The following is a 25,325-nucleotide window of genomic DNA, read 5'->3' as shown; positions in this document are numbered from 1 at the left end:
AAGCCAATCCATGCTTTCTTAGAAACCACTCACAGGAGGCTCTTGGCACCTCCACTTCATAACACATCCCAGAGTCTGCAGCCCCACACCTTCTGCCACAGATCTCAGTGGCTGCCATGATGACTCACTATGTCCCCTGCAATTCCCTGAAGTGCTGGCATCCCACTGAGGCGACACCTGAGACCCAGGGCATGATGCCAACAGCTCCCACCTCCCTTGGCCCCATTGCTCCCAATGTGGATCTAATTGCCAGCCTAGTGGAGAAGTGAGAAGTGGAGTAGTGGGTCAGGCCAACTTGTGATCACAGCCAAGCTCATGCCAACACGGCGGCTCTCCCCAGGGTACCGGATCTCCTGGGAGGAGTACAATCGAACCAACACCCGTGTGACCCACTACCTGCCCAACGTGACCCTGGAGTACCGTGTCACGGGCCTCACCGCGCTCACCACCTACACCATCGAGGTGGCCGCCATGACCTCAAAGGGCCAGGGCCAAGTGTCCGCCTCCACCATCTCCTCTGGGGTGCCCCCAGGTAAGTGCCCACTCTCAAGGCAGGACTCTTTGAGTTCTCCTGAGCAGCATCCCATTCAAGAGGCCCCTTGTCGGCTGGGCGTGGTGGCTCATGCCTGTAGTCCCAGCACCTTGGGAGGCTGAGGCAGGCGTATCACTTGAGGTCAGGAGTTCGAGACCAGCCTGGCCAACGTGGTGAAACCCTACTAAAAATACAAAAATTAGCCAGCTGTGGTGGTGCATGCTTGTGATCCTAGTTAGTTGGGAGGCTGAGGATGGAAGATCGCTTGAACCCAGGAGGTAGAGGTTGCAGTGAGCCAAGATCACACCACTGCACTCCAGTCTGGGTGACAGGGCCACATCGCGTTTCAAAAATAAAAAAATAAAAAGAGGCCCCTTGTCTTTCAGGAATACCAGTGTTCTTCCCACAGGCTCTCCCCTTCCCTTGTGCCGTGTGGGTCTGGCCCCCTCAGAGCAGGCGGAATCCCTGGGATCCCAGGTCTCTGGACAGGGGCTCCCCTGGCCCCCTGCTGTATCCTCCCACAGCTCTCAGAAAAGCAGAGGCCCCCTGCCTTGTCTCATTTCCCCACCAGTCCCTCCCTTCACCCATTTCTCACCAGATTCCACACCAGGCAATGGTATCTGTGATTCAGGGGGAAATTTCCCACTGTTGCCCAGAGGGTCCACCTTGGATTCCAGCGTGTGGAAGGGTTGGTTGGGAGGTGGCAGAGCACGGTGGGGCTACTCCTAGGCCTGGCACAGAGAGCAAGCCGAGGTCCACTCTCAGCTCTGCTTCTGCCAAGCCCTACAACCTTGAGCAAGTTCCGTGTCCCCTCTGTGCCTCAGTTTCCCCATCTGTATATATGGGAAGTTGGACCAGATAACCATGTGGTCCCATCCAGATCAGTCAGGCAGTGCTTGTTTGACCTGCCAGCATCCCTCCACCTGCTGCGTAGATGGCTGGGCTGCCTGAGTCTCAGCCAACCCCCAGTGATAATTACAGCCATGCTGGCAAATAGGTATGTAGTGTTCACGGGGCATGGTGCTAGGAGCTTTGCACACGTCGACTCATTTAATCCTCACAACAACCCTGAGGGAGGTGTTGCTATTATCCTCTTCATTACCAAGGAGGACATGGAGGCGCAGAGAGTTGTATAACTTGTGCAAAGACACATAGCCTGTAAGTAGTGGAGTTAGATTTAAACTCATTCTGACTCCAGAATCTGTGTTCTTTCTGTTGTTCCTGAGCTCCAAGAGCCCCAGGATTCCTGGCCAGAAAATAAGCTTCCCCCTGTCCCCACCCATCCTCTCACCTTCCTGAGCTGTAATTAGGCGTAGGAGGTGTGCAGGGGTCTGTGCGGATGGAAGGGAGGATCGGTCCCGTTTGGTTTCTTTCTCAGCACAGCTTGGTTTTAATGCAGCTTTCAGCTGCCTTATGATTACCTCACTCACATCCAGAACTGCCAGGAAGAAGAAGGCATCCGGGCCCCTGTTTCCTGGCCCTGAGAGCCTCCTCTCAGCCCTAGGAGATCCCCTTTGACCCCCAAATCTGTCCCAGCCTCCTGGCATGAACATGGTTCTCTGTAAGACACAGGAACAAAGACTGTGGGTGGAGTGGGGCCGTGGCTGTGCTTCTCCTCAGACATTTCCAGGAAAAGCGTGACACACAGCCCCCTCCATGCCCAACAGTCCCGTTCAACATGCGGGGCCATTCTTGCCGGATCTCCTTCCCCACCCTGTTCTCCTTTTCCAGAACTCCCAGGGCCCCCCACCAACCTGGGCATTTCCAACATCGGCCCCCGCTCTGTGACCTTGCAGTTCAGGCCAGGCTACGATGGGAAAACCTCCATCTCCCGCTGGCTGGTGGAAGCCCAGGTAGGGCAGGCCTGGGGCCTGAGCAGCAGCCCCCGCCAGGGCACCCCGTGCTCTTGAGTGCAAAATCTTATGTGTATTTCAGCCTGTGTGAATTTTCATGTGCAGCTCTCAATGGCCCATTATACTCCAAATGCTCACACTTGCCAATGTTGTCTCCAATCCCCCTGCCCCTCACCTGTGTACATGGAAAAACACACACACACTACAGTCCCCTCCTGGGTCGGGGGGTGCCTAGAAAAATACCCAGTTGCTGGAATATAAAAATATCCGCCTTGGCTGTACCCTGGAATCATCAGGGGAGCATTCAGAAGTGCCAACACCTGTGCCCCAACCCCAGAAACTCTGATTCTGATTTAGCTGATTTGAGGGGCAGCCTGGGTCTCTGGAAGTACCCGGGGTGTTCAGGAGAATCACCTGGGCTGCTTGTTAAAAGCACAGATTCCTGGGCGGCACTCGAGGGATTCTGTAAGTAGTGGAGTTAGATTTAAACTCATTCTGACTCCAGAATCCAGGAATATATTGATCACAAGCATCCTGAGAGATTCTAAGGCAGGAGGGTTGAGTCACACTTGCAGTCATGTTTAGGGGCCTGGAAAGATGGTAGCCCCATATGGTGCCCTCCAGCTGAGCCCTGGGTTCTGAACCACGTTCTTCCCTGGCAGGGCTTGTACTGGGGCTCGGAGCACCCCGTGTGGGCCCTGTAGGCTGGACAGGCCTAAGGTCCTGCCCTTTTCCAGGTAGGCGTGGTTGGGGAGGGAGAGGAGTGGTTGCTGATCCACCAGCTCTCCAATGAGCCCGATGCCCGCTCCATGGAGGTGCCCGACCTCAACCCCTTCACCTACTACAGGTAATGAGACTGGCCGGGGGAGAAGGCAGCAGCCTCAGGGCTGGGGGTGGGTGGGGGCTATGGCCCAGACCAGGACAGGGTTGAGAGCTGGGTGAGCTGCCCTTACCATCTTGCTCATCTCTCCCCAACCCCAGCTTCCGCATGCGCCAGGTGAACATCGTGGGCACCAGCCCCCCCAGTCAGCCTTCTAGAAAGATCCAGACCCTGCAGGCACCCCCTGACATGGCCCCAGCCAATGTGTCTCTGCGCACAGCCAGTGAGACCAGCCTGTGGCTGCGCTGGATGGTAAGGCTCCCTCGAGGGCAGGGGTGGGACCTCTCCATGAGCTTCTGGTCATTGCCTCCTAGAAGGTGCACATCAGAATTCCTACAGCTCCTTTCTCCTCTCTTTCTCTTTTCTGATGAGATGCCTGATAATCAACATCTTAGCCAAACGAACAAATGCCCCCCCGCCTGCCGATGAGAGGAAGGAGCCCAAAAATACTGTTTACTGAGCATCGCCAAGTGGCAACCATTTTAAATTTTCATCCCATTTGATTCTCCCAATAATCTTACAAAGGATACATGATCATCCCAATTTACAGCTAAGAAAACGGAGGCTCAGAGAGGTTAAGAACTTGCCCACAGCCACACAGCTCCCAAGCGGCGGGTCTGGGGTTCAAGTGCCACTGTGGCATTCAGAGAGTGTCCCCAGATCCGGGCTGTGTGTTGAGGGTCCTGACCGTGGGCCATCCTGCACGAGGTAGTGACAGTAACACACCGAGGCTTCCTCTCCTACCAGGCGCTGTTCTGACAACAAGCCTGTGACAGCAGAGTGATCCTGGTCCCCCTTTTGCAGATGAGGAAACCGGGGCAGTAGAGAGTTCAGATCACTCGCCCAAGGCCTCCCGTATCCTCCCACGTGCTTTCATGAACAGCAGGGCTGAGGTCCCAACCCGGGGAATCTTTACCCGCAAGTCCACAGCCCTAACCATCGGGCACACTGCCGTCTCATCCCCTGGAGAACAGGCCATTTCTCCCCACCAGGCCCTCTGGAACATCGTTTCCCAGCACGTGTCCCACAGAGCAGCAATCCCAGGAGGCGTGTGGAGCAAACAAGAATTCTTAGACAAATAAATGTGGGAACAGCACCGCATACCACAGCTCCATAGAGAATCCAGGAACACTAGCATAGCAGGAGCCCTCTTGACCCTGCTTCCCCAGGCCCATCTGACCACACAAACCCTTTGTTTCCACGTAAGATCTTACTCATTGTGCAAAACACAACTTGCAAACACACCACACTGTGAAGTCATTATTGCCATTCCCGTGTGCGGACAGCTTGATGCTAACGGCCATGAAAGCGCTTGGCACCGTCAGTCCTCGATAAATATTAGTTATTAATTGCAGTTCCCTTCCCAGAGTGGCTGGTGCCTGAGCAGAGCTGCAGAGCTGTCTCGGCCCAGCTCAGTGCCCCGTGCACAGTGTGACCATACCCACCTTCTGCCCCTTTACTCCCAGGCATCCCCACCCCAGGCTGGCTCCCTGCTTCCTTCCTGAATCTCACTTTAAGGTTTGCAGCTACTAAAAGGTTAGAGCCTGATGCTGAGGGCAGGGACTGCATGGGGGAATAGAAAGGCAGCTGCCATGTGGCACAGGGCCCTAGACACCTCTCAGGCCCACGCTTAATGGTGCGTGGTCCATTACCTTTCCTCAGCAGGTAAAGGAACTTGCGCTTAAGCCCCATCTCCGGCTCTCAAGACCATCGATTGCTATCTTAATGGTCTTTGGTCGGCTTCACTAAGTGTCTGCAGGAGGGAGGAAGCGTGTAGTGAGCAGGGGAGGTTGGGGCCGAAGGTGAGGAGTGGGGTAAAGTGGGTCAGCCTAGGGTGAGCCTGTGGACCAAGGGCCCTCCAGAGCCCCTGGGGAAGCAGAACTGGGGGAGGTGAGGGCTGGAGATGCCCCCACCCCAGCTCTGTGCCCTTCAGAGTAGTGGAGGCCGGGCCCTGGGCTCCCCTCCCTGTGTGCACACCTCCACTCTCACCAGCACTGCCCATGGTCATCCACACAACCTTAAGCTGGTGACCACAGCCCCATCAGCCTAGTCCTAAGGCCCCAAAGAAATCTGACTTTTCTTTTCTGTGAGACTCAAACAAGAAGGAGGAGGCTGGTTGGCCGTGGTGGCTTGTAATCCCAGCACTTTGGGAGGCCGAGGCGAGCAGATGACTTGAGCTGAGGAGTTTGAGACCAACATGGCAAAACCTCGTCTCTACAAAACTTAGCAGGCATAGTGGCACACGCCTATAGTCCCAGCAAGAGATTGCTTGAGCCCAGGAGGTAGAGGTTGCAGTGAGCTGAGACGGCACCATGGCACTGCAGCCTGAGAGACAGAGCCAGACCCTGTCTTTAAAAAAAAGAAAAGAAAAAGGAGGCTGAAAATGCAGCAGGAGAGGCTGAGGTTTGCTGGACAGAAGGACTTCCTGACTGGCAGGTGCCCCACTCATCCTGCTCTCTGCCCATGCTCACTCAAAGGCAGGCATGAGTTGAGACCAGGTGCGGTAGGCAATTAAGTGTGTGCTGGCAGCCTGAGTGACAGAGGTAAGCAGCAAAGACAGCAGAGCCAAAGGTGGCAGTGCTATCGGTGTGTCAGACACACAGCCTTTGTGGCTCCTGACTCCCTTGGCAGGGTAATAGATTTGTCACATACACAATAAAGAAAGGATGCTGCTTCTCTGTCCTCCCTGCGGGAAGATAAGAGCCCATCAGAAACACAGTCACACAACCTAAGCCACACTCGGGTGAGAGAGCCTCATGTGGACACTGACCGGGTGACAGTGGGATGGATAGCCCTGAAGGCGCCCTGGAGGAGAGGGTAGCAGGGCAGTTCCTCCCTGCACAGTGGGGGGCCTGGCTCATAGCAGCTTTGCCACCCCTGCCCCGCTGCAGCCTCTCCCGGAGATGGAATACAATGGGAACCCTGAGTCCGTGGGCTATAAGATCAAGTACAGCCGGTCAGACGGGCGTGGCAAGACGCTGAGCCAAGTGGTGCAGGACCGTGTGGAGCGGGAGTACACCATCGAGGACCTGGAGGAGTGGACAGAGTACCGCGTCCAGGTCCAGGCCTTCAACGCCATCGGGAGCGGGCCCTGGAGCCAGACGGTGGTGGGCAGGACCCGGGAGTCAGGTACCAACCCCTCACACCCAGCCAACCTGCTGCCTGTCCCCTCCTTGGTCTCTATGCCCTCAGGGTCATCCAAGGGCGTGCCAGGCTGAAGGTGTTGTTCAAAAACAGCCTGAGCTCATTTCCTCTGCTTATGCTCAATGTCACAATGATGTTGCCGCCTCTCCCAGCACCTGCCACTTCTCTGCAACTGTGCCTGCTATTCCCATATTCCCAAGGGGGGCGGGGGTATCCCTGCCTCTGGAGGACAGCTAGGTAGGCTCCACCATTCATACTGCCCACTCTCCTGCCCTCAGCTTTAACCCTGAAACCCAGTGGTGCCTGAAAGACCATAGGGGAGGGGTCGAGGAAAGGGTTAGCTCTCAGGACATTCCAGAATCACTACTGGAAGCTCCTGGGGGCCTGCCCAGGGGTGACCCACAGAATGTGAGCCCAGCATTCAGGCAACTCTCATCCATCCACACATGGTTCACTGCTCTGTGGCTTTTTCCTGGCACCCTTTAAATGACAGACAGCTCTCCTGGGCCACCCTGGTCCCTCTGCCAGCCCTCTCTGCTGTGCTAGCAGGAAATGCAAGCTCATCTAATCCTAACCTGAGCAGAGAATCCTCTGAGGAGGCTCATCTGAAACCGGAAACGGCGTCTGCAGCATTCCAAAACCAAAGGCCATCTTGGTGGGATTGTTTGCAGTTTGGGGACCATGTGTGCCACGTTTCTTCCATAGAGAGGCAACATCGAGCTGGCCCCTCCCTCGGCCCCCTGTCCTGGTCCACTTCCCTTGCACAGTCAACGTTGGGTCCTGAGTGCCTTCTCTCCACTCCCTTTCCCCCACAGTCCCTTCTTCCGGCCCCACCAATGTGTCTGCACTGGCCACCACCTCCAGCAGCATGCTGGTGCGCTGGAGCGAGGTCCCCGAGGCCGATCGCAACGGGCTCGTGCTGGGCTATAAGGTGAGTCCCGGGATCCCAGGAGGTGGGGTCCCTACACTGGCCCCTCCAGCCTCTCCATCCAAGGGGCCTTGTCCTTATCACCCTCTAGGTCTCTGCCTCCTAGAGTGGATACAGGGGATCTGCCTGGCATCCTAGCCAATGGTCACCATGGCAACCATGAGTCATCCCTTGTGGGTGGGGAGGCACCCAGAGAGGACCCAGGGCCTAGGGCTGCTCCATCTCTCCCGGGAGGCCACGCTGGATGCCCCCAGCCTCACTCAGCTCTGTTGGACCCAGTTTTGCTTTTCATTATCTTTTAGAATTCCTTTTAAAGCTGTGCCTAGCCACATGGTCCAGCCCTGGTCTGGAAGTTGGGAGATGTGTGACACACAGCTGCTCATCCTGGGGATGAGACTCGGGAAAAGTGTAGATGGGTGAGACACAGGCCTGAGGCCCTAACCCTGTGCTGGGCCCTGACAGGTGATGTATAAGGAGAAGGACTCAGACACCCAGCCCCGATTCTGGCTGGTGGAAGGCAACTCGTCTCGCAGTGCCCAGCTCACCGGCTTGGGCAAATACGTGCTCTATGAAGTCCAGGTGCTGGCCTTCACACGCATCGGGGACGGCAGCCCCAGCCACCCTCCCATCCTGGAGCGGACGCTGGATGATGGTGAGTCCATATCCCAGCAAGCTTAGGGAAGGCTGGGAGGAGCCGCCCTTCCTCCTGCCCATCTGGCCTTGCCCTTCTGGGGTCAGGCTCTGCCCAACGGGGAGCCATGGCCTCAGATGCCTCCTGTAGGGATGGGTCACCCAGAGCTATCAGCCCCACTGCAGGGGATGCTAATTACAGCCTGTGTATCCCTGAGGACAATGCGGAGGCAGTTTGACGTCTGATTCAGTCTCTTGGTCTCTCTGCAAAACAAGCGTACAGAATGGGGACTTGCACCAGTTTTAATTTACTTTTCTTTTTTTTTTTTTTTTTTTCCGATAGAGTATCACTCTGTCACCCAGGCTGGAGTGCAGTGGTGCGATCTTGGCCCACTACAACCTCCGCCTCCCAGGTTCAAACCATTCTCTTGCCTCAGCCTCCTGAGTAGCTGGGATTACAGGCGCTGGCCACCACACCCAGCTGATTGTTGTATTTTTAGTAGAGCTGGGGTTTCACCATGTTGGCCAGGCTGGTCTCGAACTCCTGACCTCAGGCAATCCACCCACCTCAGCCTCCCAACGTGCTGCAATTACAGATGTGAGCCACTGCACCCGGCCAGTTTTACTTTATTTTTCAACTGGAGCAGGTTCACTTTGAGTAAAGGTCTGTGAAAGTATTTTTCCTGGACGCACGAACCTCCTGGTCCTGTTTGCAAAAGAATGTCACCAGTGGGCTGCAGGCATTCATCCCTGTAGCAAAACTCCCCATCAGAAGCTGACCAATGCATCCCTTGCCCCCTCCTATCTCCCCGCACACGCCCCCACCTACTGCCCACCACAGACATTTGCAGGAACCAGACCAGAGTGCAGAAGGAAGCCCAAATACCATATGTTTGCATATGCTAACATTATTCATCAAGCTAATGAACTGTTAAATTAAATATGTTCTATCCTCCTGCCTTGACAGATATACCCTTACAATGATCTGGAAGGCCAGGTTCAAGTTTGGAAATCTCAGGCTGGGCGTGGTGGCTCATGCCTGTAATCCTAGCACTTTAGGCAGCCAAGGCAGGCAGACCACTTGAGGTCAGGAGTTCGAGACCAGCCTGGCCAACGTGGTAAAACCCTGTCTCTACCAAAAATATAAAAATTAGCCGGGTGTGGTGGCACACACCTGTAGTCTCAGCTACTGGGAGGCTGAGGCAGGAGAATCGCTTGAACCCGGGAGGCGGAGCTTGCAGTGAGCTGAGATCACGCCACTGCACTCCAGCCTGGGCAACAGAGCGAGACTCGGTATTAAAAAAAAAAAAAAGTTTGGAAATCTCAGACATCTTGTCATTCTGTTCTGCAGTGCGGCAACACAGGAAGAGTGCCCCTCCCCAGCTACCCTCCCCCACCCCCTGCCCCATTCTCTCCTCACCCTGTCCTTTGACCCACTCCATTCAATCTTCATCTCCACACCTGCAAAATAGCTACCGCTTGGCCTTCCCTGGAGCCAGGGGTGCATAGCCTACCCTCAGGAGGGTGGATGTGGGGACCAGGCCCATGCAGCCTCTGGAAGCATGCTTAGGCCTCTCTGGGCAGGGAATTCCAGGGTCCCAGGATTCCAGAGCAAGGTCTAGAGAGAGGAGTGGTGCAGGCTGGGGGTGGGCATTTCCCATTACCCCACGGCCACTTCAGCCCATGGGTGGAAGGAAGTCAGAACAGGACCTTCTGAAGCACTGACGCATCCATCCAGGGCCCACGCGCCCAGCTCTGAGGGCAGCCCAGTTCTGGGGCGTGTATACAGACAATGAGCAGAGGAAGCTGGAGCCTCAGGTCCCTGCCAAATGATGCCTATTTTGAGGGCAGAAAGCCCCCTTGGTTCCACGTTCTTGCCCCTGGCTCCTAACACAGTGTCAGGCACAGGGCAGTACTCCACAGAAATTCACTGAGCTGGGCGGCCCCTTCCCCCTCCACCCTGCCAGGCTGCTCTGCCCGAGCTGGGCTCATCCCCAGCTGAGCGGCAGCCTCATGGGTCGGCCTCCTCTCCTTTGCCCCCTCCAGTCCCAGGACCACCCATGGGCATCCTGTTCCCAGAGGTGCGGACCACGTCTGTGCGGCTGATCTGGCAGCCCCCTGCTGCCCCCAATGGCATCATTCTTGGTAAGCCTTTGCCCTTCCCGTGCCCCGGCTGCAGGAAGAAGGAAGAGGCATGAGCTGCAAAGGAGGCCACTTCGTTACCAGCTTTAGGGAGAGTAGGTCCAGGGAGCCTCCATATCCCCTCTAGAATGGGATCTGGGTATTAGTCCTCCTGCTAGAAATTCCAGTGTGTAAGATTATCAAGATCAGAGTTGAAGTCCCTTAAGAGTCATGGGTTGGCTTTGCGTCCCCAAATGTCCCCAGGCCGCCAGCCTGCCGGCCATCTGGTAAACCTCGGACGCTGTTCCTTAGCATGGCCAAGTGAGGGCACGCTGGCAGGCTCAGCACAGCTGGAAAAGAGTCTCAAGGCGCACAGGAGGGAGGCTACAGATGGGAAGCTTCATCTCACATTTAGGGTTCCCCCAATACACACACCCAGGGTTCTGGTCGGCAGCTGCGTGAACTTGAGCAAGTCTACTCCCCTCTGCGGCCTCAGTGCCCTCACCTTTAAAATGGGGGCTTGGACTACCTGTACCTGTCCCAGGGTTCTCAGTCCTGACCTCATGCACCACCTGCCCTAGAGCAATGCCACATCCCCAAGACAGAGTGGGGGCAGGAAGGACAAGTGCGTTAGCCCAGAAAGACCTGGGCGGGGATTCCAGCTCTGTCACTTACCAGCAGGTGGTCTGGCCTCTCCGGGCCTCAGTTTCTTTACTTGGGGCTGTTACGGGGGTCACAGACACTGTGCATAGAGTGCCTCTCCATGCCACCCACAGTCCACCCTCCCCAGGTGGCAGCTGAAGACTGGAGAGTGAGCCAGAGGCCTCAGGCAGACAGACCACAGCCAAAGGGACCACGGCAAGGTGGCCATGTGCAGACACAGCTGTGGCTTTGGATGGAACAACCCTTCCCGGGGCCCTAGGGGCAGCTTGCCTTGCTTGCCGTAATAGCCACGTGCTTCCTTCCCACAGCTTACCAGATCACACACCGGCTCAACACCACCACGGCCAACACCGCCACTGTGGAGGTGCTGGCACCCAGCGCCCGGCAGTACACAGCCACGGGCCTCAAGCCAGAGTCTGTCTACCTGTTCCGCATCACGGCCCAGACCCGCAAGGGCTGGGGAGAAGCTGCCGAGGCCTTGGTGGTGACCACCGAGAAGAGAGGTGACTGCCCACGGGGGCCAGGGAAGGCTTGGGGGCAGCTGAGGGGGGGCCAGCCAGTGCTCTGAGCTGCTCCTAGTGGGTGGCTGGTATGAGCTGCAGCGCCCTGGTTGAGAATGGAAGGTGGGCTCCAGTCTCTGAAGTCAAAGTCAGCGAGGGGTCGAATAGACTCCCAGAGATGAGCCGCAAGTTCACACCCAAGGACCCTATTCTGGTCTGGTCTTCTAAAGGGAAAGTTTGTGGCCAGGCTTAGTGGCTCACGCCTGTAATCCCAGCACTTTGGGAGGCCAAGGCGGGTGGATCACTTGAGGTCAGGAGTTTGAGACCAGCCTAGCCAACATGGTGAAACCCCGTCTCTACTAAAAATACAAAAATTAGCCAGCGTGGTGGCGCACACCTGTAATCCCAGCTACTCAGGAAGCTGAGACACGAGAATCACTTGAACCTGGGAGACGGAGGTTGCAGTGAGCCAAGATCACACCACTGCACTCCAGCCTGGGTGACAGAACAAGACTCTGTCTAAATTAATTAATTAATTAAGGGAGGGTTAGTGACCATCTTCCCTCTCCCCTCCCCACTCGCAGCCCTGGCCTTGTCAACACAGATGGGCGCAGGATCAGGACTGCAGCCTGGAGCCCCGGCTGCCACTGCACTGCTGCCCTGAGCTGGCACCTTGCCTGATCTTGGACTCCCCAAAAGCAAGCCTGGGACCCCGACTGGCCTGATAGGGATATATTAGAAAATACTCTCAACCTGGGCCACATAGTGAGACACCATCTCTACAGAACATAGAAATATTAGCTATAGGCCGGGCATGGTGGCTCACACCTGTAATCCTAGCATTCTGGGAGGCCGAGGCAGGTGGATCACCTGAGGTCGGGAGTTCAAGGCCATCCTGGCCAACATGGTGAAACCTCGTCCCTACTAAAAATACAAAAATTAGCTGGGCATGGTGGCACACGTCAGTAACCCCAGCTACTTGGAAGGCTGAGGCAAAAGAATCGCTTGAACCTGCGAGGCGGAGGTCACAGTGAGCTGAGATCACACCACTGCACTCCAGCCTGGGGCTACAGAGCAAGACCGTCTCAAAAAAAAAAAAAAGAAAGAAAGAAATATTAGCCAGGTGTGGTGGTGTACATCTGTAGTCCCAGCCATTCAAGAGGCTGAGGTAGAAGGATTGCTTGAATCAAGGAGTTTGAGGCTGTAGTGAGCTATGATCGTGCCACTGCACTCCAGCCTGGGAAACAGATACAGACCCTGACTGTGTTTTAAATAAAGAAAGAAAAAGGAAGGAGGGGAAGGGGAAGGGGAAGGGAGGAGAGGGGAGGGGAGGGGGAAGGGAAAGGGAGGGGAGGGGAGGGGGGAAAAAGGGAGGGAGGGAGAAAGAAGGGAGGGAGGGAGAAGGTAGAGAAGGAGGGAGAAAAGAGGGAGGGAGAAAGAAAAGGAGAGGAGGGGGGAAGGAAGGAAGGAAGGAGAGGGAGGGAGGGAAGGAAGGAGGGAAGGAAGGAAGGAGAGGGAGGGAAGGAAGGAGGGAGGGAGGGAAGGAAGGGGGGGAAGGAAGAAGAAAATGTACTCAGGAAAAACCATTAGTACAGTGCTTCTCAGCTGGGGACTTCTTTGGCCACAGGTGACATTGGACATGTCTGGAGACATTTTGGTTGTCACAGTGTGGGAGTGCTACTGGCATCAAGTGGGTGGAGGCCAGGGACACTGCTGAGCATCCTGCATTGCATAGGATGCCCCCGCCACAGAGTCATCTGTTCTGAATTCCAGTACTGCTGAGGTTTGAGAAGCCCTGCAGAAGGGGCGGGGCAGTGAGGCTGGGGAGAGAAGGAAGCCAAGCTAGGGCCTGGAATGAAGCAGCGCTTCTCGTAGGGAAACAGCCTCATCCTGCTCAATCAGGGACAGCGCAGGGCCCGGCTCAGCCTCGTTTCAGGCAGGAGCAAAGGAGCTGGGTGGGTGCTTGTCTCTCCTCACCGTCAATCCTTGCTTAGGGCTGCCCTGAGGAGCTGTAAGTTCCCAGGCCCTGGGGCTCTAGGAGCCTGAGGGTGGGCCTCTAACCAGGAGAGGGGTGCCGGCTGTACCCAGGCGTGAGAACCTGCAGGGATCCTGCGTGCATGGAATTGGGATGGGAAGGGGATGCCAGGCCTGAGCCCAGATCACCTCCTTTCCTCTCTCGAGAAAGTCCAGCCCCCTCCACCACGGCCTGGCCCACTCACCTGCTCCTCCCCCTCTGCCACCTCCCAGACCGTCCGCAGCCCCCCAGCAGGCCGATGGTGCAGCAGGAGGATGTGAGAGCACGCAGCGTGCTGCTGTCCTGGGAGCCAGGGAGCGACGGGCTCTCCCCTGTGCGCTACTACACCATCCAGACCCGCGAGCTGCCCAGCGGCAGGTGGGCACTGCACTCGGCCTCCGTGAGCCACAACGCCTCCAGCTTCATTGTGGACAGGTAAGGCTCGGGTCCATGCCAGCATCCCCACCGCCCCTCTCCCCGCCGGGACCAGCGGTGCTCCTCCACTGGGTAGGGGGCCTTCTGAAAACACCTCCAGCCTGCCCCCAGCTCTCCTCCTACATGCACCACCCAGGCGGCCCCCGCATCCACTCTCACCCTCGCAAATTAGCTCTATCCTGCTCTTCCTCGCTCTGTTCCCTCTGGAACTCTGTTAGGTTGCCTCTTAATTATCTATTTCTGGAGCCTAGAAGTCCCCCTTTAGTGAAGTGCCTGTCATCCTTCATTAGTGATTCTTCCAGCCAGGCGGCATCTTCCTCTCCAGCTTTAATAGGGGAGTGGAGCGTCACTCCCTAATTCTAGCTTCAATTTAATTCCGAGTGGGTTGAATTTTTTATATTCCAGTTGATGTGACCGGGAGTTTTGAGCAATACTTTCTTCCCCACCTCTCCCACCCCCCATAAATCTAAAAGAGAGACGTTTGCTCCCAGAGGAAATAAGGCTTATAGAGATGAAGTACTGCTTAACTCCTGAGAACCTCAGCTCTTCCCTAATTTACTACATTTAAAAAAAGAGAGGCCAGGAGCGGTGGCTTACGCCCGGAATCCCAGCACTTTGGGAGGCCGAGGCGGGAGGATCACTTGAGGTCAGGAGTTTGAAACCAGTCTGGCCAACATGGTGAAACACTGTCTCTACTAAAATACAAAAATTAGCCGGGTGTGGTAGCACGTGCCTGTAATCCCAGCTACTCAGGAGGCTGAGGCACGAGAATCGCTTGAACGCGGGAGGCGGAGGTTGCAGTGAGCCAAGATCGCACCACTGCACTCCAGCCTGGGCAACAGAGTGAGACTCCATCTCAAACAAAAAAAAAGAAAGAGATGGCAGTTTGTTGGGGGCAGGGGAGGAGTTTGTTCCGAGTGGAGGTATTGGTGCTTTTGTGACTGCATGGTTCTGCGAAGTGGGGAAGCTGCAGACATTTCCTTCTCGGGATGCCATGGCTTACTACTGGGGCTAAAGGCACCCCAAGCTGGCATGGTCTGGAGGACCTGGTCTAGGTGCTTGGGACCCCTGGGACCGGGTCCCAGTTTGTCCTCTTTGCAGCAAAGCTCCTTTCTGAGCCTCAGTGTGCCCTTCTGTGTAGTGGGCTGGCACCCTGCCCCCTTTCCCGAGCAGGGCCAGATCAGGGAGACTCCTTGGTGGGGGCATGGGGCGAGGCCTTTAAGGAGCATCTTGGCTCATTGGCCCTGATTTCTCCCTACAGGCTGAAGCCCTTCACGTCCTACAAGTTCCGAGTGAAGGCGACCAATGACATTGGCGACAGCGAGTTCAGCGAGGAGTCGGAGTCACTGACCACCCTGCAGGCTGGTCAGTACCCCTTCCCCAGCAGTCTCTCTCTCAGCCCACTGGCTGCTTCCTGGGCACGGGGCATTTTCTTCCGGGGGGAGGGGCCTCCAAAGATGAGAGGGGCGTGGGACCCACTGGGCCCTTCAGCTCCCAGGGTAGGGTCTCAGGGAGGTTTGGGCCAGAGACACTTTTGCCAAGGGCTCAGGGTCCCAGGCCCAGCCTGGCCTGTGGCGTATTCCTTCTTTGTGTCCCACAAGCTGCCAGTGAGCGGGACAGGAGTTCTCAGCAGCAGCAGAAGTGGTCTATGGCTCTGAGGAGCAGAGCGGAGGGGGCTCTGGGACCCTTGGGTTTGGGCTGAGTCAGCTTACAGTCCCTCCCTCCCTCCCCTTTACACCAGCCCTTTGTTCTGCAGAAATCGGGCCAGCAGGCATGGAGGGCGATGCAATCTGGACCTGCCCCGCAGTCCAGTATTAGCAGAATCTGGTCCCAGTGGGCTCCTGGGGGACTTGAAGCTGCGGCCCCCAGAACCCACCTGTCTGCTTCTCCCCACAGCCCCCGACGAAGCACCCACCATCCTCTCCGTGACGCCCCACACCACCACCTCCGTGCTAATCCGATGGCAGGTACGGCCCAGCGGGCAGGAAACCTCCGTAAGACCCAGACGAGCTCTGCTCTGGGACTGGAAAGCCAGCAGTCCCCACCAGGGCTACGTGGAGCCCCCAAGTTCTCTGCCCCCAGAGCGCCTGGGAAGCCATGAGAAATCCAGGCATGTGCATGTCACAGAACATTCTATACACCGTGTGCCCACACGTACACACTCCCATAACACACCTCATTACACTCTCTAGATAGTCACATCAGGCAGGTGCTGTCATCCTCTTCTGCAGACAACCACTGAGACTCAGGGAGGGGACCCGAATGGCCCCAGGTCACATAGCCAGTGAGTGGCAGGGCCAGGTGTATTAGCCTTAGGCCTGCTGAGTCCTTGGGCTGAAAAGTGCTTGTGGCTCTCAGGGCCCCCAGAGTCTCCATGAAGCCCCACTGGTCGGTGAAGGGATTCCTTGCAGAGACCTATGCCCGTCATCATCACTGTGCAAGTAGAGAGGAATGCCCCCCTTCGTCCATACCCCTTCCAGATGCCCACTCTTCGGTGGGCACTGCCTGCTCCGCCATGGCCTAGGGAAGATCATGGGCAAACCTCAGCGACCAGGCTGCTCATGGGTCCTGCCCCGCGGGGCCCTCCTGTGCCCTCTGAAGTTCAGCCTTGCCTCAGTAGGTCACCCACATGAGAGGGACCCCTGGCAAAACCCCATCTCTACTAAAAGTTAAAAGCACTGAACTCCCATCACCACTTCTCCAGATCAAAGGGGCAGACACTCCCCTTCAGCCATCTGCCACCCCACAAAGGGAAAGCCCTTGAAGACAAAGCCAGGAGGGTCCCCCCAGCCTGAGACACACAGCTCAAGGAGAGGACGCTCCCGTAGATAAACATGACTTAGTGCACCTGTGACCGGGACGAGGCTGGAGCAACGTGGCAGAGGGAGGGGGCAGGGAGGTGCCCATGGCAGCCGGGGAAACCATTAAGGAGCTAACAAAGCCTGAGCTGTTTCAGCAGGTTTTTGGTTTTTTGGGGTTTTTGTTTTGTTTTGTTTTGAGACACAGTCTTGCTCTGTCGCCCAGGCTGGAGTACAGTGGCTCGATCTTGGCTCACTGCAACCTCCGCCTCCCAGCTTCACACGATTCTCTTTCCTCAGCCTTCCAAGCAGGACTACAGGCACATGCCACCACACCCAGCTAATTTTTATATTTTTAGTAGAGACGGGGTTTCGCCATGTTGGCCAGGCTGGTCAGACCATTCTTCATAAGCAGTATCATTAAGAAGTAGTTTCCACCTTCTCCCGAAGCCTGTTCTGCAGCTAAGCTGTAGACGGGAGAGGAAGCAAAGGAGAACTTGATGAAGGGGTGAGGGGCACACTCACCCTTGCATGTACTAAGAGTAGGAGAGGGCTCAGCTTGCAGGAAACACCAGGAAGTGTTATCCAGATGCTAAGGCAGGGACCAGCAGGCCTGGGGAGGCTGGTGATCAGGTGAGGGCAGCTCTTGAAGACAAAGGAGGTGAACAAGGAGCGGCTCTAGGAAAACAGCTGTGTGCTCCAGGCCCCAATGATGCTGTGTGATCTTGGGCAAGTTCCTTAACATCTCTGAGCCTCAGTTTCCTGCTTGGGTAAAAGGCGATTACTGATTCCTGCCCTTCCCTCCTTCTAGGGAATGCTGCGGGGATGAAAAGGCCTCATCAGAAGTGCTTTGTAAATTTAAAATGCCCAATATTATCTTGATTTCTTTTCCTGGTTAAAACACAGTCCCTGCTCTGTGGCTGCAGGAGGCATGATGAGAGAGCGTGGGGAGGGGTGGGTGGTGGTCCAGGTCCCCTCCCCATACCCTACTCCCTTCCTGCAGCCGCCAGCAGAGGACAAGATCAATGGCATCCTCCTGGGCTTCCGGATCCGATACCGGGAGCTGCTCTATGAAGGACTGAGGGGCTTCACGCTTCGAGGCATCAACAACCCAGGGGCCACATGGGCTGAGCTTACCTGTGAGTGACACTTGGGAGCCAGAGGAATGGGTGGGATGGGGGCGGTCACCCTCACCTTCCCGCTCTGGAGCTCTCAGCTTCCTGGAACCACTCTAACCTGAAACCCTGCCTCCCTCCTCCATGTGTGCCTCTCCCTCCTCCCATCCCATTCATTCATTTACTGAATATTTACTGAGCACCTTCTATGGGCCCCGAGTCACTGTGGAGCACACCAATGATCAAGACAGACAGGGTCCCTGCCCTCTTGGAGTTGCAGGCTGGAGGAGGAGCCAGGCGAGCTGGGAAGGAAACATTCTAGGAGGACCTAAAGCCAGGGACAGGCAAGGCTTCCCCGGCACCAGCACTGGCGCTAACACGGAAGGATGATGCCAAGTTAACCAGGAAGAAGGGACGGGGACAGCCTGGTGCATGAGAAGGAGCACCCTGCCCTTGAGGGACCAGAAGCCTCACCTGGTCACACCCCTAGAGCAGTAGTCCTGGCCCCCTCTTTTTCCTGGGGGAAGCCACTGCCCTGCCTGTCCCCTGGAGCAAAGGAAGGAAAGAGGGGAGCCCAGGTGGAAATGTCAGGGAGAGCCGATGCCCAGGAGACCACGGCAAGGGAAAGACGTGTTTGGACTTTTGTGTTAGGAGTCACTTTGGTGGCATGAGGATGATGGCTTGGCCATGGTGGGAGGATGGAGAGCCAGAGGCAGGCGCCCAGATAGAGGCTGTTGCAGTCATGTGGCAAGAGAGCAGGAGGTTGGAACCGAGGCACAGACTCAGGGTGGACCGAGGCCAGTATGGGAGATGATATGTGATGGGCGCAGATGCTCCAGGACTTGAGGTTTTTTTGTTTTTTGGTTTTTTTTAGACAGAGTCTCGCTCTGTTGCCCAGGCTGGAGTGTAATGGTGCCATCTCAGCTCACTGCAACCTCCGCTTCCTGGGTTCAAGTGATTCTTGTGTCTCAGCCTCCCAAGTAGCAAGGACTCCAGGCGTGTGCCACCACGCCCAGCTAATTTTGTTGTTGTTGTTGTTGTTGTTGTTGTTGTTGTTAGTAGAGACGGGGTTTCACCATGTCGGCCAGGCTGCTCTTGAACTCCTGACCTTAAGTAGCCTGCCCGCTTTGGCCTCCCAAAGGGCTGGGATTACAGGCGTGAGCCACTGTACCTGGCCTGTTTTTGATTTTTCAAAGTAAATCAGTCACTCACATAATAATTATTTAGTATTCCACATTGGCAGACAGTTAGGTGCATTTATGACAGTTAAGGGCTTTAGAGAAAATGCTGCAAAGTGGTGCAACCGATAAAATATGTTACAGCACAGCAGATAGCAACAATAATTAGAACACCTTGGTACATAATGAAAGAAAAAACTGAGGTTTTCCCAGTGGCTCAAAACTGATGTTCATCTACACCTTTGGCTTGTTTGGGTCTGAAGTGCTTGCGTTCACCTAAGATTTGGACTCAGACCACTAGAGATTTTCATAAAGAGCCTCCTTCCCTAAATATCCTCTATCCACCCACCTGGGACTCCATGACTGATTCGTAGTAGAAGACGGCAGCAGGCAGGGGTACCCCAGAGGACTGGGTACTCAGGTGGGTGTGGGACACTCACCCAAACAGACTAGCAGGAGAGGGGTCAGTTTAAGAGCCTCTTCTTTTTTTTTTTTGAAATGGAGTTTTCACTCTTGTTGCCTAAGCTGGAGTGCAATGGCACCATCTTAGCTCACTGCAACCTCCGCCTCCCAGGTTCAAGCGATTCTCCTGCCTGAGGCCTCCCGAGTAGCTGGGATTAACGGCGCACACTACCACGCCCAGCTAATTTTTTGTATTTTTAGTAGAAACGGGGTTTCACCATGTTAGCCAGGCTGGTCTCGAACTCCTGACCTCAGGTGATCCACCTGCCTCGGCCTTCCGAAGTGCTGAGATTACAGGCATGAGTCACTGCGCCCGGCTTTTGTTTTTTGTTTTTTGTTTTTTTGTTTTTTTGTTTTTTGAGACAGAGTCTTGCTCTGTCACCCAGGCTAGAGTACAGTGGCATGATCTCGGCTCTGCTGCCCAGGTTCAAGTGATTCTCCTGCCCCAGCCTCCCAAGTAGCTGGAACTACAGGCGTGCACCACTATGCCCAGCTAATTTTTGTGTTTTTAGTAGAGACCGGGTTTCACTGTGTTGGCCAGGCTCGTCTCAAACTCCTGACCTCAGGTGGTCTCGAACTCCTGACCTCAGGTGATCCACCCACCTTGGCTTCCCAAAGTGCTGAGATTACAGGCATGAGCCACTGCGCCCGACCCAGCCTCTTCATTTTCACGTTTCCTCCCTTAGTTCTCTCAAGCCTTTTGTGCCTTGTCTTCTAGTGAGTTAGTAGACAACAAAATGATGAGCATGTAGCAAAGGAATATTAATAGAAAAACTCTGAAGTAGCTGATCCAACAGCTTGCGTTTTTGGTGGACTTTTTTTCCTTCTTTTTTTTTTTTTTTTGCCCATATGTGCTTGTGGTTGTGATTTTATATTGCCTGTGTATAATATAGTCATATTTCCTAGTAGTAAAATTGTTTCTGGTTCATATGAGGAAATTAACGACTCCATTTCATGCTGGTTTCCAGGAGCTCTGCCCTGAAACAAGGAAGAGAATTGGGGTGAGAGGGTCCCCCAGAGATGTTCCTAGAGATGCTGGGCTACAAAGAGCTCACATCACCTTGGGCCATTGCACACCAGGGTGGGGCAGACTGTCCAGGGAGCCTCCACATTCCCCTGCCCCCACCACCCTGTTATCCTGGCCCGTAACTCAGCACTGGAAATTTGGAAACACTCTTCCTGTCCGTTCACGCCGTCAGCCCCACCTGGCCAGGGTTTCTTTGTGGGGTGGGGATGTGTGAGCACTAACCTCCTCTGTCTGCTGTCTCCCTCTGCGCCCCCGCCCCGGCACCCCCACCCCATAGCCATGTACTCCATGCGGAACCTGAGCCGGCCCAGCCTCACGCAGTACGAGCTGGACAGTAAGTCTCCTTGCATGGTGGCTTCATCGCGGGCCCAGGCCTCGCAGGGGATTGGGAGTGGGGCCTCCTCGAGAGACCTGATCACAGGCTGAGGGGGTGTGCCCACCCCAGGGGGCTTAAGAAACAGGACTACCCTGAACACAAGTGATAACCCTAAACACACGGAAAAGTAGGCCGATGACAGGGAAAGTCTCCTTCAAGCCTGCCCTCTGTTGGGTGTGGGCTGGAAAAGGGAAGTCTGTAACCCTGTGCTCCGCTGGGTCGGGGGACAGTGACAGCGGGGCCGCAGCAGGAGCTGTTGGATGCTGCTGGGTAGGTGGGCAGGTGTCCACGTGGTTGCTGCCCCATCTAGTCCCATCGAAGGCACTTCTCGGCCCAGCTGGGTCTTACAGTCTGGCCCCACACCTGGAGGGAGGTGACAGCAGTTTTAGTCACCTGCGTCCGTCATCCTCCCGTGCACCAGACATGTTCCTGCTGCTTGCATGCCCTAACCCTTCATCTTTCTCTAAAGCCCCAGCCGTGGTTCTTCCTGAGACCCAGGGCCTTAGGCAAGAGGGTTTCGTGCTCAGGAGAAAATAGCACTAGTTTAAGGCTAAATTCTCTTCCTCCTTCCTCCGTCAACCAGTGACCAACCCAGGCTGCATAGACAGCTAGGCAAGGGTGACACCCCTCTCACAACCCTGTTAAAGGGTAGACCTACCCAGGGGAAGGAAGCAGGGGCGGGGAACCCAGAGAGAAGAGTGGAGAGGGTGGGAGAAACTTTCAGCTACGGGGGACAGTGACTGCGCCCGTTTCTTGCAGCTGCGTCCCATTCCCAAGTTCTGCCAGGCATTCTCAGCCAAGCACCTCAAACTTGGCAGAAACATCAGGTTTCTTAGTCCAGAATTCACATCCAATGCACCCCTCCCCCCTGGAGCTGAGCCCCGCTGTGTAAAGAGTTGGTGGATGGGGACTCTGGGCATCTGTCACAGTGGGGAAAGAGGACAGGCTGGGGGTAGGGGGTGACCCTATGTCCAGGCATGCCCAGGACAGCTTTGGTTTACACTGGTTGTCCCGGTGTAAATATCCATAGTGGTTTTCAGTCTCAAAAGTGTCCAGTTGAACAATAAAATGTACGGCCACCCTAGGCCAAGAGGCCAACCAGCATTGCCCTATGTCCAGATTGGCACAGAGCATCCCCTGGGGGCCCCGCCTCTCACCTCCTCCTTCCTGCACCTTCACAGAGGGGGCTAGAATGGTGGGGGTGCCTCATTCCTCCCCCTGCAGCCTCCACCCTCCCTGGGGACACCTTCCCAGCAATGACGGTGACCTCAGTGTGCTTCCCCTCCCCTACTCTCCCCCACAGACCTGAACAAGCACAGGCGGTACGAGATACGGATGAGCGTGTACAACGCTGTGGGCGAGGGGCCCTCCAGCCCCCCGCAGGAGGTCTTTGTTGGGGAGGCAGGTGAGCAGCGCCCGCCCTGTCCAGCCCCAGCATGCCTTTCCCAGCCCCACCCAGTTCAGCTGGAAGAGACGGGATCTGGGCTCCCCATCCCGCCCAGCCCACCTCCCCTCCCAGGTTTACTCGCATGCTCACTGCCTACCCTGCACGCCCTCCAGTGCCCACAGCAGCACCTCGTAACGTGGTCGTCCACGGCGCCACAGCCACACAGCTGGACGTGACTTGGGAGCCACCTCCGCTGGACAGCCAGAATGGAGACATCCAGGGGTACAAGGTAGGGTGCCCTCGGGCAGAGCAAAGGGGTGCACGGATGAGAAGCCAGGTCGGAGGCTGGGGAGTGAGAGATATGTGGGAGGCAGGCAGGTCCCCAGGCCCTCCATTCATCCAGCCAGCTCCTCGGCCCTTCAGGCTCTGCCGTACACCTGCCACCTTGGCTGTTTGGACCCAATTCGCAGAAATATTTGTACAGCTGAAGCTGAACCACATCCATCCCCTCCAGCATCCTGAGGGCAGGCTGAGCTTAGGTGCAAGAAATTCTAGCCATCCCTAGGCTCGTACCATCTCTGAGCAGCACACACATCCCTCCCCACCAGCCCCCAACCCCATACATAACTTAAGACCCTCCAAGGGGCTTTTGGCCCCATAATTACAATATTGATATTAATCAGATAGCCAGTTAGCAAAGCATCACTGCCTAGTATTTGGAAATCTCTGTTTAAAAATCATTTCTAGGCTGGGCGCGGTGGCTCACACCTTTAATCCCAGCGCTTTGGGAGGCCGAGGCGGGCAGATCACCTGAGGTCAGGAGTTCGAGACCAGCCTGGCCAACATGGTGAAACCCCATCTCTACTAAAAATACAAAAATTAGCCGGGCATGGTGGCAGGCACCTGTAATCCCAGCTATTCGAGAGGCTGAGGCAGGAGAATCGCTTGAACCCAGGAGGCAGAGGTTGCAGTGAGCCGAGATTGTACCACTGCACTCCAGCCTGAGCAATAGAGTGAGACTCTGTCTCAAAAAAAAAAAAAAATTAAAATTAAAAATCATTTCTAGGGCTGTGTGTGGTGGCTCACACCTGTAATCCCAGCACTTTGGGAGGCCAAGGTGGGCGGATCACTTGAGCTCAGGAGTTAGAGAACAGCCTGGGCAACATAGTGAGACCCTGACTCTACAAAAAAAAATACAGAAATTAGCCAGGTGTGGTGGCATGCGCCTATAGTCCCAGCTACTTGGAAGGCTGAGGTGGGAGGATTGCTTGAGCCAGGGGGGCAGAGTTTGCAGTAGGCCATGATGGAGCCATTGCACTCCAGCCAGGTAACAGAGCAAGACACTGTCTCAAAAAAGAAAAAAATCATTTCTAGATTTAGGATGATGTCCTGTGCTATAAGGGGATTCAATTTCTCCCTAATATTCACAAAGCCCTTTGGAACTCTTGAATCTTCATGAAAGGCCCACGAAGCTGGGAGGATATGGGTTTTTATGCCCAAATGAGGAAACTGAGTTCCAATTTAGTTGACCTGGTGAGATCACAAAAACAGCAGGCAGGACGGGTGCGGTGGCTCACACCTGTAATCCCAACACTTTGGGAGGCCAAGGCGGGCAGATCACCTGAGGTCGGGAGTTCGAGACCAGCCTGACCAACATGGTGAAACCCCATCTCTACTAAAAATACAAAATTAGCCGGGTGTGGTGGCGCATGCCTGTAATCCCAGCTACTCGGGAGGCTGAGGCAGGAGAATCACTTGAACTTGGGAGAGGGAGGTTGCAGTGAGCCGAGATTGCACCATTGCATTCCAGCCAAGAGGTCTCAAAAAAAAAAAAAAGCAGGCAGCAGAGTCAGATTCCAAGTCTGGCAGCTCTCACCCGCCGAGGGGTGAAAAGTAAGCACTAACCAACCACATGAGCACTAGGGGAAGCAGATTTAAAAAGGAACATGGGCCAGGTGTGGTGGCCTACACATGTAATCCCAGCACTTTGGGAGGCCGAGGCAGATGGATCACCTGAGGTCAGGAGATCGAGACCAGCCTGACCAACATGGTGAAACCCCGTCTCTACTAAAAATACAAAAATTATCCAGGCGTGGTGGCGGGTGCCTGTAATCCCAGCTATTTGGGAGGCTGAGGCAGGAGAATCATTTGAACCCAGGAGACAGAGGTTGCAGTGAGCCAAGACCGTGTCACTGCACTCCAGCCTGGACAACAGAGCAAGACTCTGTCTCCAAAAAAAGAAAAAAAAAAAGGAATGTGTCTGTCTGGTTGGAAGAGCTGGAACACATAACCCTTAGCTGTGTCTGCCTCCCGCACCAGTGTCCAGTTGACTCTCATTCTTGGCGGCTGGTTGTTACTCCAGAGAAGAGCCCCAGTGCCATGGCTTAAGTGGGGAGTAGAAGAGACGCAAGGCACCTCATCCCACAGGTGGGGAGTAGGAGAGACACAAGGCACCTCATCCCACAGGTGGGGAGTAGGAGAGACACAAGGCACCTCATCCCACAGGTGGGAGGAGTGTCAGCAAAGGGGAAGAGCTTACCCAAGTCACACAGCTCATTAATACAGGTAGCCCCGATTTAGGATGGAATCCAGCATAAGAGTCTCATTCCATCTGGGGTGAAGGAGGAGGAAGGAAGGAGGAAAGGCATGTTGCCAAGGAAGCCCTAAAGATGGATGACACCCCTCAAGGCATTGCCCAGGAGCACCAGCTGGGAAAACTAAATATTGCCCCCCTAGCATATGCCTCCCATGGGAAAAGAAAGGGGCCAGGGCGGCGCCGGCAGCAGTGTGGCAGCCACCAGACTGTCGAGGCTTGTAAGTGGTGAGTTAATAGACAGACCCAGGAAAATGTGTAGGTGCACAACACCATACAGAATACAGCAGAGGCCTACATGCTCCAGAAAACATGACCCGTACCTGAGCGGCAACTGTGGATGTGAACGGAGAAAGTGCTACCTCCTGGACCTGTGATAACCAAGGTACTGACATCAACATTCACGAACATCAGTGACGCATTAACTTCATCAACCCATGAGCACACCGAAGCTGATACTGCATTCCAGTCAGACTGCACCCAACTGGTGCGTGGCAGGCACATTCATGCACGTTCTGAGAGCTCCAGTCTTTCAGTTGGTCAATGACACGTGTTTATTGAGCAGTTATTGTGTGCCCAGCATTGTTCTCAGAGCTGGGAATAACGCAGTGAGCAGGGACAATGTGAGCTTAGATGTTAGGGAGGGAAGGCCAACAAGGGGCAAAATAAATAATACCGCCAGGTGGTGG

At 55.3% G+C, this 25,325-nt stretch overlaps 1 protein-coding gene across 2 annotated transcripts in view; it reads left to right on the top strand.

Annotated features, from left to right (window-relative positions):
- Positions 1-25,325, top strand: part of SDK2 (sidekick cell adhesion molecule 2) — a 316,025-nt gene that overhangs the window by 248,663 nt on the left and 42,037 nt on the right. Inside the window, exons 21-36 of one of the 2 annotated variants that reach the window (XM_003813355.5) lie at positions 341-532; positions 2,264-2,385; positions 3,123-3,232; positions 3,367-3,517; positions 6,157-6,394; positions 7,225-7,340; positions 7,800-7,989; positions 10,014-10,112; positions 11,060-11,254; positions 13,499-13,700; positions 14,962-15,065; positions 15,597-15,667; positions 17,502-17,637; positions 20,558-20,614; positions 21,960-22,061; positions 22,217-22,332. In XM_003813355.5, coding sequence (XP_003813403.3) covers positions 341-532; positions 2,264-2,385; positions 3,123-3,232; positions 3,367-3,517; positions 6,157-6,394; positions 7,225-7,340; positions 7,800-7,989; positions 10,014-10,112; positions 11,060-11,254; positions 13,499-13,700; positions 14,962-15,065; positions 15,597-15,667; positions 17,502-17,637; positions 20,558-20,614; positions 21,960-22,061; positions 22,217-22,332 — 2,201 coding nt within the window. The remainder of the gene's footprint in view (positions 1-340; positions 533-2,263; positions 2,386-3,122; positions 3,233-3,366; positions 3,518-6,156; positions 6,395-7,224; positions 7,341-7,799; positions 7,990-10,013; positions 10,113-11,059; positions 11,255-13,498; positions 13,701-14,961; positions 15,066-15,596; positions 15,668-17,501; positions 17,638-20,557; positions 20,615-21,959; positions 22,062-22,216; positions 22,333-25,325) is intronic. The other variant, XM_008965925.4, reaches the window with a different exon arrangement.

The sequence above is a fragment of the Pan paniscus genome, chromosome 19 (assembly GCF_029289425.2).
Source record: "Pan paniscus chromosome 19, NHGRI_mPanPan1-v2.0_pri, whole genome shotgun sequence".
Lineage (NCBI taxonomy): Eukaryota > Metazoa > Chordata > Mammalia > Primates > Hominidae > Pan > Pan paniscus.
This window is presented reverse-complemented; position numbering and strand designations above follow the sequence as displayed.